General features: G+C 46.1%; 1 protein-coding gene across 1 annotated transcript in view; it reads right to left on the reverse strand.

Annotated features, from left to right (window-relative positions):
* LOC143287243 (aromatic-L-amino-acid decarboxylase-like) overlaps nucleotides 1–12500 on the reverse strand; it is a 37482-nt gene that overhangs the window by 10713 nt on the left and 14269 nt on the right. The window contains exons 4-7 of the mRNA XM_076595188.1: nucleotides 6020–6084; nucleotides 4625–4759; nucleotides 2041–2151; nucleotides 1447–1479 (exon numbers count right to left, since the gene is read on the reverse strand). Coding sequence (XP_076451303.1) covers nucleotides 1447–1479; nucleotides 2041–2151; nucleotides 4625–4759; nucleotides 6020–6084 — 344 coding nt within the window. The remainder of the gene's footprint in view (nucleotides 1–1446; nucleotides 1480–2040; nucleotides 2152–4624; nucleotides 4760–6019; nucleotides 6085–12500) is intronic.

Here is a 12500-nt window from a genome sequence, read left to right on the forward strand (position 1 = left end):
GAGTTAAGGAATTCCGTGAACAAGGTGACATCGAAGACAGGTGTAAATGTGGACATAGCAAAGAGCAAAGGAATTCCGTGGACAATGCTGACATCGATGACAGGTGTAACTGTGAACACAGCAAAGAGCAAAGGAATTCCGTGAACAAGGTGACATCGAAGACAGGTGTAACTGTGAACACAGCAAAGAGCAAAGGAATTCCGTACACAATGCTGACAGCGAAGACAGGTGTAACAGTGAACATAGCAAAGAGTTAAGGAAATTCCGTGGATAATGCTGACATCGAAGATAGGTGTAACTTTGAACACAGCAAAGAGTTAAGGAATTCCGTGAACAAGGTGACATCGAAGACAGGTGTAAATGTGGACACAGCAAAGAGCAAAGGAATTCCGTGGACAATGCTGACATCGAAGACAGGTGTAAATGTGGACACAGCAAAGAGCAAAGGAATTCCGTGGACAATGCTGACAGCGAAGACAGGTGTAACAGTGAACACAGCAAAGAGTTAAGGAATTCCGTGGATAATGCTGATATCAAAGATGTGTAACAGTAAACACAGCAAAGAGTTAAGGAATTCCGTGAACAAAGTGACATCGATGACAGGTGTAAATGTGGACACAGCGCAGAGCAAAGGAATTCCGTGAACAAGGTGACATCGAAGACATGTGTAAATGTGGACACAGCAAAGACTTAAGGAATTCCGTGAACAAGGTGACATCAAAGACAGGTGTAACAGTGAAGATAGCAAAGAGCAAAGGAATTCTGTGGAAAATGCTGACATCGATGACAGGTGTAAATGCGAACATAGCAAAGAGCAAAGAAATTCTGTGGACAATGCTATCATCGAAGACAAGTGTAAATGTGGACACAGCAAAGAGCAAAGGAATTCCGTGGACAATGCTGACATCGAAGACAGGTGTAAATGTGGACACAGCAAAGAGCAAAGGAATTCCGTGGACAATGCTGACAGCGAAGACAGGTGTAACAGTGAACACAGCAAAGAGTTAAGGAAATTCCGTGAACAAGGTGACATCGAAGACTGGTGTAACAGTGAACACAGCGCTGAGTAAAGGAATTCCGTGAACAAGGTGACATCGAAGACAGGTGTAACTGTGAACACAGCAAAGAGCAAAGGAATTCCGTGAACAAGGTGACATCGAAGACAGGTGTAACAGTGAACACAGCAAAGAGCAAAGGAATTCCGTGGACAATGCTGACATCGATGACAGGTGTAACTGTGAACACAGCAAAGCGCAAAGGAATTTCGAGGATAAGGCTGACATCGAGGACAGGTGTAAATGGCAAAGAGCAAAGGAACTCCGTGAACAAGGTGACATCGAAGACAACTGTAAATGTGGACATAGCAAAGAGCAAAGGAATTCCGTGGACAATGCTGACATCGAAGGCAAGTGTAATGGTGAACATGATAAAGAGCAAACTACTTACGAAGAAAGGAATCAGCCCAAGACGGCGGTCCTCCTGAAAACGAAACGAATGATAATGATAGGAATACCTTACTAATAATACTATGGTGATCATGATGCTGATGGTGATACATGAGCTGATAGCCTAAATTGCCCCTGCCCCCCCCCCCCCCCCCCCCTCCCCCCCCCCTCCCTCCACCTCCCGTAGAAATAGTTATAGTTGTTTTCGTTTTATGGCACAACGCTGATGAAGAATGACGCAAGCACACACACACACACACACACACACACACACACACACACACACACACACACACACGCCCGCGCAACAGAAACACATAGAAAACAAAACATATTCTTTCTCTCTCTCTCTCCCTCTCTCTCTCTTTTCTCTCTGTGTGTCTCTCTTCCTGTATATATATATATATATATATATATATATATATATATATATGTATATATATATGTGTGTGTGTGTGTGTGTGTGTGTGTGTGTGTGTGTGTGTGTGTGTGCATATACATATACATATATACAGAGAGAGAGAGAACACACACACACACACACACACACACACACACACACATATATATATATATATATATATGCAGCACACACCTCTATGGCACTCTCCAGAATGTGGCCTCTCAGGGAGAACTCATCGTCCACCTCCAGCTGTCTCATCTTGACAAAGCCGATCATCCCTGCCTTTTCCACACAGGAGTGGGCCTGCAAGGGAAGGCAACCATCGTCATCGTCATCGTCGTTATCTCCAAAATCATCACTATCATTTGTCGCTGTCATCATCATCATCATCATCATCATCATCATCATCATCGTCGTCGTCGTAGTAGTAGTAGTAGTAGTTGTTGTTGTTGTAGTAGTATCATCATCATCGTCGTCGCCACCGTCGTCGTCGTCGTCGTAGTAGTAGTAGTAGTCGACGACGCCATCATCATCATCACCATCATCATCATCATAGTCATAATCATCATCATCTTTGTGATTTTGTCGTTGTCGTGATGATCTGTAGAAGCAGCCACAACAGGATCATCGTCATCGTCGACATCTTCATTATCCTCACCACCATCATCATCACCATTGTTGTCGCTATCATCATTCACAGCATTGTCACCATCACCTTAATCATCATCATCATCATCATCAACTTCATCATCATCATCATCATGGCCAACAATTCACGAAGGGAAATGAATTATATAAAATAGAATAAAAGGTAAAATGGAATAACAAAATCTTACCAAATGCTTTGTAAAGACCATCATTATCACCACCAACACCTCTGCTAGCTACATCGATGCACAGAGAGAGAGAGAGAGAGAGGGAGAGAGAGAGAGACAGAGAGAGAGAGAGAGAGAGAGAGAGAGAACTCAGAACTCAAAACGTTTTTATTCAAGGATTAAGATTTTAGGCATAGCCTATTCTTCAAATCTGTCCTCGCTAATCTACATCTATAACAAAAAGCACACACATAAATGAAAGGAAAAGGTTTTCATGCAGAAGGGTATACATAATGAAGAAAACACCCCCCCCCCCCCCCCCCCCCGCCCCCACACACACACCCACACCCGTGCACACACATGCATACACACACTGACGCTCGCGCGCGAGCGCACACACATACATACACACACACGCATGCACACACACTGACAGCACCCCCTCCCTCCCCCCACACACTAAGATTGACAGATGGATAGGACAGTGAGTCACAGAGAGAGAGAGAGAGAGAGAGAGAGAGAGAGAGAGAGAGAGAGAGAGAGAGAGATGTCATCAGTATAGGAGTTCCAGAAACATCCGGGTGTTCAAAAGGTACAGTATTGTTACTGTCTCTGAAATCTACGTGTGGCAAGTGCAGCATACTACAGTGACTACCACCATCACCAATATTACTTGGACATTTGTCACGATTATGATAGAACGAAATGAATAGATTTATGCATGCATAAGAAATAGAAAGAAAAAAAAAGGAAAGAGCAAAACAAAACACGATGAAATGAGAAAGCAAGAAAAGAACAACAGCAACAATAACTGATACAATAAATAAGACATAACTGACCCCTTTGTTACTGTCTACAGTAATTCAAAGATCAGAGTTATTCACTGTTGGAAGGGGCGAAGATGTTTATGCAGACTTGATTTGAAAATAGGAAGAGAACTGTCCGTTTGTATGTACAAAGGAAGGGAGTTCCACAGGGATGCACCCGAAAATGCAAAACTAGTTATGAACAAATCAATTCGGGTACGTGGCAAAATGTATTTGTTAGAGCCGTATCGGCATGAGGCTCATGTAAGCAGGTGTTTGAGATATTGTGGTGCCAAGTTATTGTGTTTTGTACATGAGTAGTGCTTTGTTGAATTCTAGCTGGTTTTGAAGTGGAAGGACATTTAATCTGGCTTGCTTTTCTAACGTTGACAGTGAGTGATCTGGTAGAATTAATCTGGCTGCTCTCTTGTGGAGAGAATTTAGTTTCTTAAGATGAACATCTGCAGCACAGCTCCAGAGAGAAAGAGAGAGAGAGAGAGAGAGAGAGAGAGAGAGAGAGAGAGAGAGAAGGAGGAGGAGGAGGAGAGGGGGGAAGAACGGACGGACGGACGGAGGAAAATACATAGAATGTAAACATTATTTGTTTGACAATAAGCAAGCTGGCTTTTATGGTCAGGAAAAAATTAACAACAGACAAATAAACAATGTGCAGAGAGAGAGAGATACAGACAGACAGACAGATAGCTAGCCCCGGCCACTTTGGAGAAGTAGGCCACCAGTTTGGAGAGAAGGGCACCATCCTCACAGAGAGAGACAGACAGACAGACAGACAGCAAGACAGACAGATAGCTAGCCCCGACCACTTTGGAGGAGTAGGCCACCAGTTTGGAGAGAAGGGCACCATCCTCACAGAGAGAGACAGACAGACAGACAGACAGATAGCTAGCCCGAAAACTTTGGAGGAGTAGGCCACCAGTTTGGAGAGAAGGGCACCATCCTCACAGAGAGAGACAGACAGACAGACAGCAAGACAGACAGATAGCTAGCCCCGACCACTTTGGAGGAGTAGGCCACCAGTTTGGAGAGAAGGGCACCATCCTCACAGAGAGAGAGAGAGAGAGAGAGAGAGAGAGAGAGAGAGAGAGACACAGACAGACAGACAGACAGCCAGCCAGCCAGACAGACAGCCCTGACCACTTTGGAGGAGTAGGCCACCAGTTTGGAGAGCAGGGCGCCATCCTCAGCGAAAGGCAGCCGGACCTTCAGCCTCTTGATGGCTGCGTGACGGGCCGCCAGCAGCGCCACCAGCACGCACTCGCTGGCTGACCCCTGAGGACACACAAGGTCAAGGTCACAGGTCAAAGGTCACAGGTCAGGTAACGTGAAGTGGGGTCTTTTTTTTTTTTTTGTGCTTGTAATCTCTGTGTGTGTCAAAGACGCTGATGTATAATGATTTTTCTATGCCCGCCCCCCCCCCCTACCCCCCCCAAAAAAAACAACTGTGGACATGAAATAAACTTCTTGTCTTGCCTTGCTTACCACAGATGAGCCCAGGTGAAGTGAGGTAACGTAATTTCAGGACAGTGTCAGGTAATAGCGTGAGGTCTGATAAACCTGAGATGAGATCAGGTAACGTCAGGTCAGGTTAGGTAACGTAACGTGAGGTCAAGTATTGTAAGGTCAGATCAGGTGACGTCAGGTCAGGCAACGTGAGGTCAAGTCAGGTAAAGTAAGATCAGGTCAGGTCACATATGGTCGGGTCAGGTACGAAAGGTCAGGTAACGTGAGGTCAGGTCAGGTAATGTAAGGTCAGGTCAGTAACGTAAGGTCAGGTCACATATAGTCAGGTAACGAAAGGTAAGGTCAGGTAACGTCAGATCAGGTCAGGTCTTGTAACGTGAGATCAGGTCTGGTAATGTGAGATCAGGTCAGGTAACGTGAGGTCGGGCCAGGTAACACAAGATCAGGTCAGATAACGTGAGGTCAGGTCCGGTAACGCAAGATCATGAGGTCAGGTAACACGAGGTCAGGTAACGTGAGGCCAGGTCAGGTAACGTGAGGCCAGGTCAGGTAACGTGAGGTCAGGTCAGGTAACGTGAGGTCAGGTCAGGTAACGTGAGGTCAGGTCCGATAACGCAAGATCAAGCCAGGTAACGTGAGGTCAGGTCAGGTCAGGTAACGTGAGGTCAGCCCAGGTAACGTAAAGGTCAGGTCAGGTAACGTGAGGTCAGGTCAGGTAACGTAAGGTCAAGTCCGGTAACGCAAGATCAGGTTAGTAACGTAAGGCTAGGTCAGTAACGTGAGGCCAGGTCAGTAACATGAGGTCAGGTCAGGTAACGTAAGGTTATGTCTGGTAACGCAAAGTCAGTAACGTAAGGTCGGGTTATTTAACGTGAGGTTACGTGATGCGAGGCTAGGTCAGGTCCAGTCTGTCTGTCTGTCTGTCTCTCTCTCAGTAGTAGTAGTAGTAGTAGTAGTAGTAGTAGTAGTAGTAGAAGAAGAAGAAGAAGAAGAAGAAGAAGAAACAACAAAAACAACAACAAACGACAGGGGTCCCTGTAGTGCGCCCTGAGGGAGTCCCAGGCTGACCTGTATCACGCCTCCGCCCTCGCCGCTCTCATGCAGAAAGCACCTGGGCAGCCCCACCAGTTTCCCTGCAGTTCAGATGGGCACCGTCGTCAACATCAACATCACGATGAGCATCAGCACCATGATCAATATCACGATCAACATCAACATGACGATGAGTATCAACATCATGATCAACATAATGGTCAACATCAACATCACGATGAGCATCAACACCACCATCAACATCACGATCAACATCAACATCAACATCACGATGAGCATCAACACCAGGATCAACATTTATTTTATTTATTTATTCAGACTTCTTGCTATAGCGCATATTCTTGAAGCTCTATGCGCTTTACAATAGCACTAAAAACATTCACTCAAACATCCCCACACAAACATATGCATATAATTTGAAATATAGGCGAGAGAGAAAAATTAAAATAGGTCATGTCAGTTGATTAAATCAAGAAATGCAACAGGTATTTAAAAAAAAACAAAAAAAAAACAACAACACCCGCATTACACACACAGATCAAAACTAGAAAGATGAAACAAATGTTCACACACACACACACACACACACACACACACACACACACACACACACACACGAATGACAAACAATTGAAACACACAGGCTACAACATCACATGATAAAGCAATATTCATCAAACATTTCAAGTAAAAACGTATGTACATCATTACATTTAAGAAATTAAACCTGAAAATGTAAAAATGTACGTATTGTTAAAAAAACCAAAAAAACAAACAAACAAACAAACAAAAAACAAACAAACAAAAAAACAAACAAAAAAAAACACAAACAAACTCACACCTCCACCACGTCCACATACACTAGCACACACACACACACACACACACACACACACACACACACACACACACACACACACACACACACACACACACACACACACACACACACACACACACACACACACACACACAAAACTCATCAACAACAACAAAAGCACAACAGATGGACAACTGAGTAAACAAACTACAACATTACTTCATAAAACAGTTCGTGTTAAAATCTCTCACATACATATTTATACATTAAAAAACACAACAACACACACACACGCGCGCACGCACACACACACACACACACACACACACACACACACACACACACACGTACCATCTCACCCACCCGCACACCCGCAACACACAGACACAAGCTCGCGCGTGTGGACGTGCAAACACCCGCCACCACCTCTCCCCCCTCGTTGATCAAGATCGCTTGCCATTAGTCTTTGTTTTGATTCGAGGGACAGTAAAGGTTCTATTGTCTGAAGAAGAGCGGAGTTGTCTGGCAGGGGTATAGACATGAAGGAGGTCAGAAAGATAGACAGGAAAGTAGGGATCAGTGAGATTTGAAGCAAAGAGTGGATGTTTTATGTTGTATTCTTGCAGAGATTGGGAGCCAGTGAAGCTGTTGGAGGAGTGGCTGTACGTGTTCGTGTTTTTTGACTCCGAATATCAGTCGTGCTGCTGAATTTTGAACCTTTTGAAGTTTGTCTAGGAGGTACTGGGGAATGGCAGAGAGTAAGGAGTTACAGTAATCAAATTTAGACAGAACGAGAGAACAGACGAGAGTTTTGGTTGCATCAGAAGTGAGAAGATGGCGAATGCTACTGATTTTCCTGAGTTCATGGTAAGCAGAGCGACAGATGTTGGACACGTGTTTTTCCATGGACAGAGTGTCAGAAAAAGTTACCCCTAGATTTCTTGTAGCAGATGAGAACTGAATGTTTGTGTTACCAACAGACATAGAGGAGGGAGCGGAGTCAGGTAATGGTTTGTTCTGTGAGTGAATCAGGAGGACTTCAGTCTTGTCATCATTTTGTTTTAGTTTATTTACGGTCATCCAATGCTTGATGTCAGTAATGCATTCTTGAATGTTGTTGATGGTGTTATTGATCTGGTCAGGTGTACATGAGTCATATAATTGTGTGTCATCGGCAAAAGATTGACTTTGGACGTTGTGCTGAGCTGTGATGGTACCAAGTGGCTTTGTGTACAAAATGAAGAGCACGGGTCCCAAAACTGATCCCTGGGGGACTCCGAATTCCAGAAGAGAAGGTTGAGAAAGGTGTTTGTTAGTAACGACAGTCTGGGTTCTATTGGACAGATAAGATGAAAACCATTTCAGTGTTGTGTCAGAAACTCCAAATGAATGAGAAAGACGATTAACGAGGATGTTGTGATCGATTGTATCGAATGCCGCTGAGAGATCTAAGAGGGTGAGGACAGAAAGTTTACCAGTATCTACAGACAGCAGAATGTCGTTCATAACTTTGAGTAGAGCTGTTTCAGTGCTGTGGGAAGGGCGGTAGGCAGACTGTGAGACAGGAAACAGGTTGTTGTGATGCAGATATTCAGAGAGCTGGAGGAGGACAATCTTATCTGTGACCTTGGAAAGAAAAGAGAGATTGCTGACAGGACGATAGTTTTTGAGGGTGTTTACATCGAGAGTCGGCTTCTTGAGCAGTGGTGTTACAAGGGCTTTTTTGTACACATCTGGGAAAGTGCCTGACTGAAGAGAGCAACATCAACATCAACATCACGATGAGCATCAACACGATGATCAACATCACGATCAACATCAACATGACGATGAGCATCAACACCACCATCACAATCAACATCAACATGACGATGAGCATCAACATCATGATCAACATCACGATCAACATCAACATCACGATGAGCATCAACACCATGATCAACATCACGATGAGCATCAACGCCATGATCAACATCACGATGAGCATCAACACCACCATCACGATCAACATCAACATGACGATGAGCATCAACATCATGATCAACATCACGATCAACATCAACATCACGATGAGCATCAACACCATGATCAACATGACGATGAGCATCAACGCCATGATCAACATAATGGTCAACACATCAACATCACAATGAGCATCAGCATCATGATCAACATCACGATCAACATTAACATCACGATGAGCATCAACACCATGATCAACATCACGATGAGCATCAACGCCATGATCAACATCACGATGAGCATCAACACCACCATCACGATCAACATCAACATGACGATGAGTAGCAACGTCATGATCAACATAATGGTCAATATCAACATCACGATGAGCATCAACACCACCATCAACATCAACATCACAATTGCATCAACACCACTATCAGCACCACGATCAACATCAACATCAACACCACGATGAGCATCAACATCATGATCAACATAATGGTCAACATCAACATCACGATGGACATCAACATCACGATCAACATCACCATCAACATCAATATCACGATGAGCTTCAACATCATGATCAACATAATTCAACATAATGGTCAACATCAACATCAATATCACTATGAGCATCGACACCACCATCAACATAATGGTCAACATCAACATTATGATCATCCAACATCAACGCCGCGATCAACATTTAGCCAGCCCACATCACTGCCTTCTGAACTGAACCATGCGCGCGTGCGCGCGTGCGCGCGCGCACACACACACACACACACACACACACACACACACACACACACACGCAATATTCACACAGAGGAACTACCCTTTTGCTGTTACCGTGTGTTCTTTTACGTGCGCAAAGTGCACGGGACCTCGCATTATCGTCTGATCGGAGTGACTAGCGCCCTGACCAAAAAAACTCACAGTCTAGTGGGGAGGCGGGAAGGGGGGCGGATCGAGAGAGAGAGAGAGAGACAGACAGACAGACAGACAGACAGACAGACAGAGACAGAGACAGAGAGAGACAGAAATACAGAGAGAGAAAATACTGGCGAGTGTGAGATTCGAACCTCTTACGCGCTCAGGTTTTCTCCGGGTTCCTAGGTGGACGCGTAATAACCACTGGGCTAGCAGTCCACAAATGACATGACATACTGGGACATATTATCAAAATGCCTGAAGAGTTCTTCAAAGAGTGAAACAGCTGTTACTTGCCGAGCGGTTTTTTTTTTTTTTTTTTTTTTTTAATACAATTTACTTCCCCCGTTTGGCTGGTGCGCAAACAAACTGCTGACATCGTGGGCCTGCTCACAGTGAAATTCGAAAAGGCCACACGTGGCTTTACTAACTCCTCCTCCCCTCTCCCCCTCACCCCAACCCTAACGTCCCACCCTACACCCCCACCGACCCTTGTACCCCCACCGCCTCCCGTCCTTCAACACACACACACACACACACACACACACACACACACATTCTCTCTCTCTCCCTCCCTCCCTCCCTGCCTCCCACCTCCTCTCTATGTTCCTCCTTTTACACACACACACACACACGCGCGCGCGCGCGCACACACACACACACACATAACTGCCAAAGGTGCTTCCGTGTCTGTTTCCGCCCCCACCCCCCCCCCCCCCCACACACACACACACACACACACACACACACACACACACACATACACACACACACACACAACATTCACACAGAGGAACTACCCTTTTGCTGTTACCGTGTGTTCTTTTACGTGCGCAAAGTGCACGGGACCTCGCATTATCGTCTGATCGGAGTGACTAGCGCCCTGACCAAAAAAACTCACAGTCTAGTGGGGAGGCGGGAAGGGGGACGGATCGAGAGAGAGAGAGACAGACAGACAGACAGACAGACGGAGAAAGACAGACAGAGACAGAGACAGAGAGAGACAGAAATACAGAGAGAGAAAATACTGGCGAGTGTGAGATTCGAACCTCTTACGCGCTCAGGTTTTCTCCGGGTTCCTAGGTGGACGCGTAATAACCACTGGGCTAGCAGTCCACAAATGACATGACATACTGGGACATATTATCAAAATGCCTGAAGAGTTCTTCAAAGAGTGAAACAGCTGTTGCTTGCCGAGCGTTTATTTTTTTTGTTTTGTTTGTTTTTTGTTTTTTTTTAATACAGTTTACTTCCCTCGTTTGGCTGGTGCGCAAACAAACTGCTGACATCGTGGGCCTGCTCACAGTGAAATTCGAAAAGCCCACACGTGGCTTTACTAACTCCTCCTCCCCTCCCCCCCTCACCCCAACCCTAACGTCCCACCCTACACCCCCACCGACCCTTCTACCCCCACCGCCTCCCGTCCTTCAACACACACACAAACACACACACACACACACACACACATCATTGCACACAGCACCTTCCTTCCTTCGTCCACACCCCATCCCTCCTTTATAGAAAGAGAGAGAGAGAGAGTGGGAAGAGAGAGAGGGAGAGAGAGTGTGCATGTGTTTGTATGTGTGTGTGTGTGTGTGTGTGTGTGTGTGTGTGTGAAAGGAGGAACATAAAGGGGGGGGTGGGAGGGGGTAAGGAGAGAGAGAGAGGGAGCGAGAGAGAGAGTGAATTGTGTGTGTGTAAAAGGAAGAACATAGAGAGGGGGCTGGAGGGGGGTAAGGAGAGAGAGAGGGAGAGAGAGAGTTTGGTGTGTGTGTGTGTGTGTGTGTGTGTGTGTGTGTGTGTGTGTGTGTGTGTGTGTGTGTGTGTGTGTGTGTAAAAGGAGGAACATAGAGAGGGGGTGGGAGGTAGGGAGGGAGGGAGAGAGAGAGAGAGAGAATGTGTGTGTGTGTGTATGTGTGTGTGTGTGTGTGTGTGTGTGTGTGTGTGTGTGTGTGTGTAAAAGAAAGAACAGAGAAAGAGAGAGATACAGACAGACAGAGTGCTCTGTCCGAATCCTACGCCCAGAATTCCGCTATGGCTGAAATGCAACACAACACCACACCACACCATGCCACACCACACAACACCACACCACACCATGCCACACTAAACCAGACCACACCACACCATGCCACACTACACCACACCACACCATGCCACACTACACCACACCACACCACACCATGCCACACTACACCACACCACACCACACCACACAACACCACACCACACCATGCCACACTACACCACACCACACCACACAACACACCACACCATGCCACACTAAACCACACCACACCATGCCACACTACACCACACCACACAACACCACACCACACCATGCCACACCACACAACACCACACCACACCATGCCACACTACACCACACCACACAACACCACACCACACCATGCCACACTACACCACACCACACCACACAACACCACACCACACCATGCCACACTAAACCACACCACACCACACCATGCCACACTACACCACACCACACCAAGCCACACTACACCACACCACGCCACACCACGCCACACTACACCACACCATACCATACCACACAACACAACACCACACCACACCACACGTCATCACACGTCAACACACCACACCGCACCATACCACACCACACCGCACCATACCACACCACACGGCTCCACACTATACCCACATAACACACAACACCACACCACACACACCACACGTCATCACACGTCAACACACCACACCGCACCATACCACACCACACCGCACCACACCACA

Source organism: Babylonia areolata, chromosome 11 (assembly GCF_041734735.1).
Source record: "Babylonia areolata isolate BAREFJ2019XMU chromosome 11, ASM4173473v1, whole genome shotgun sequence".
In the NCBI taxonomy this organism is placed as follows: Eukaryota; Metazoa; Mollusca; class Gastropoda; order Neogastropoda; family Buccinidae; genus Babylonia; species Babylonia areolata.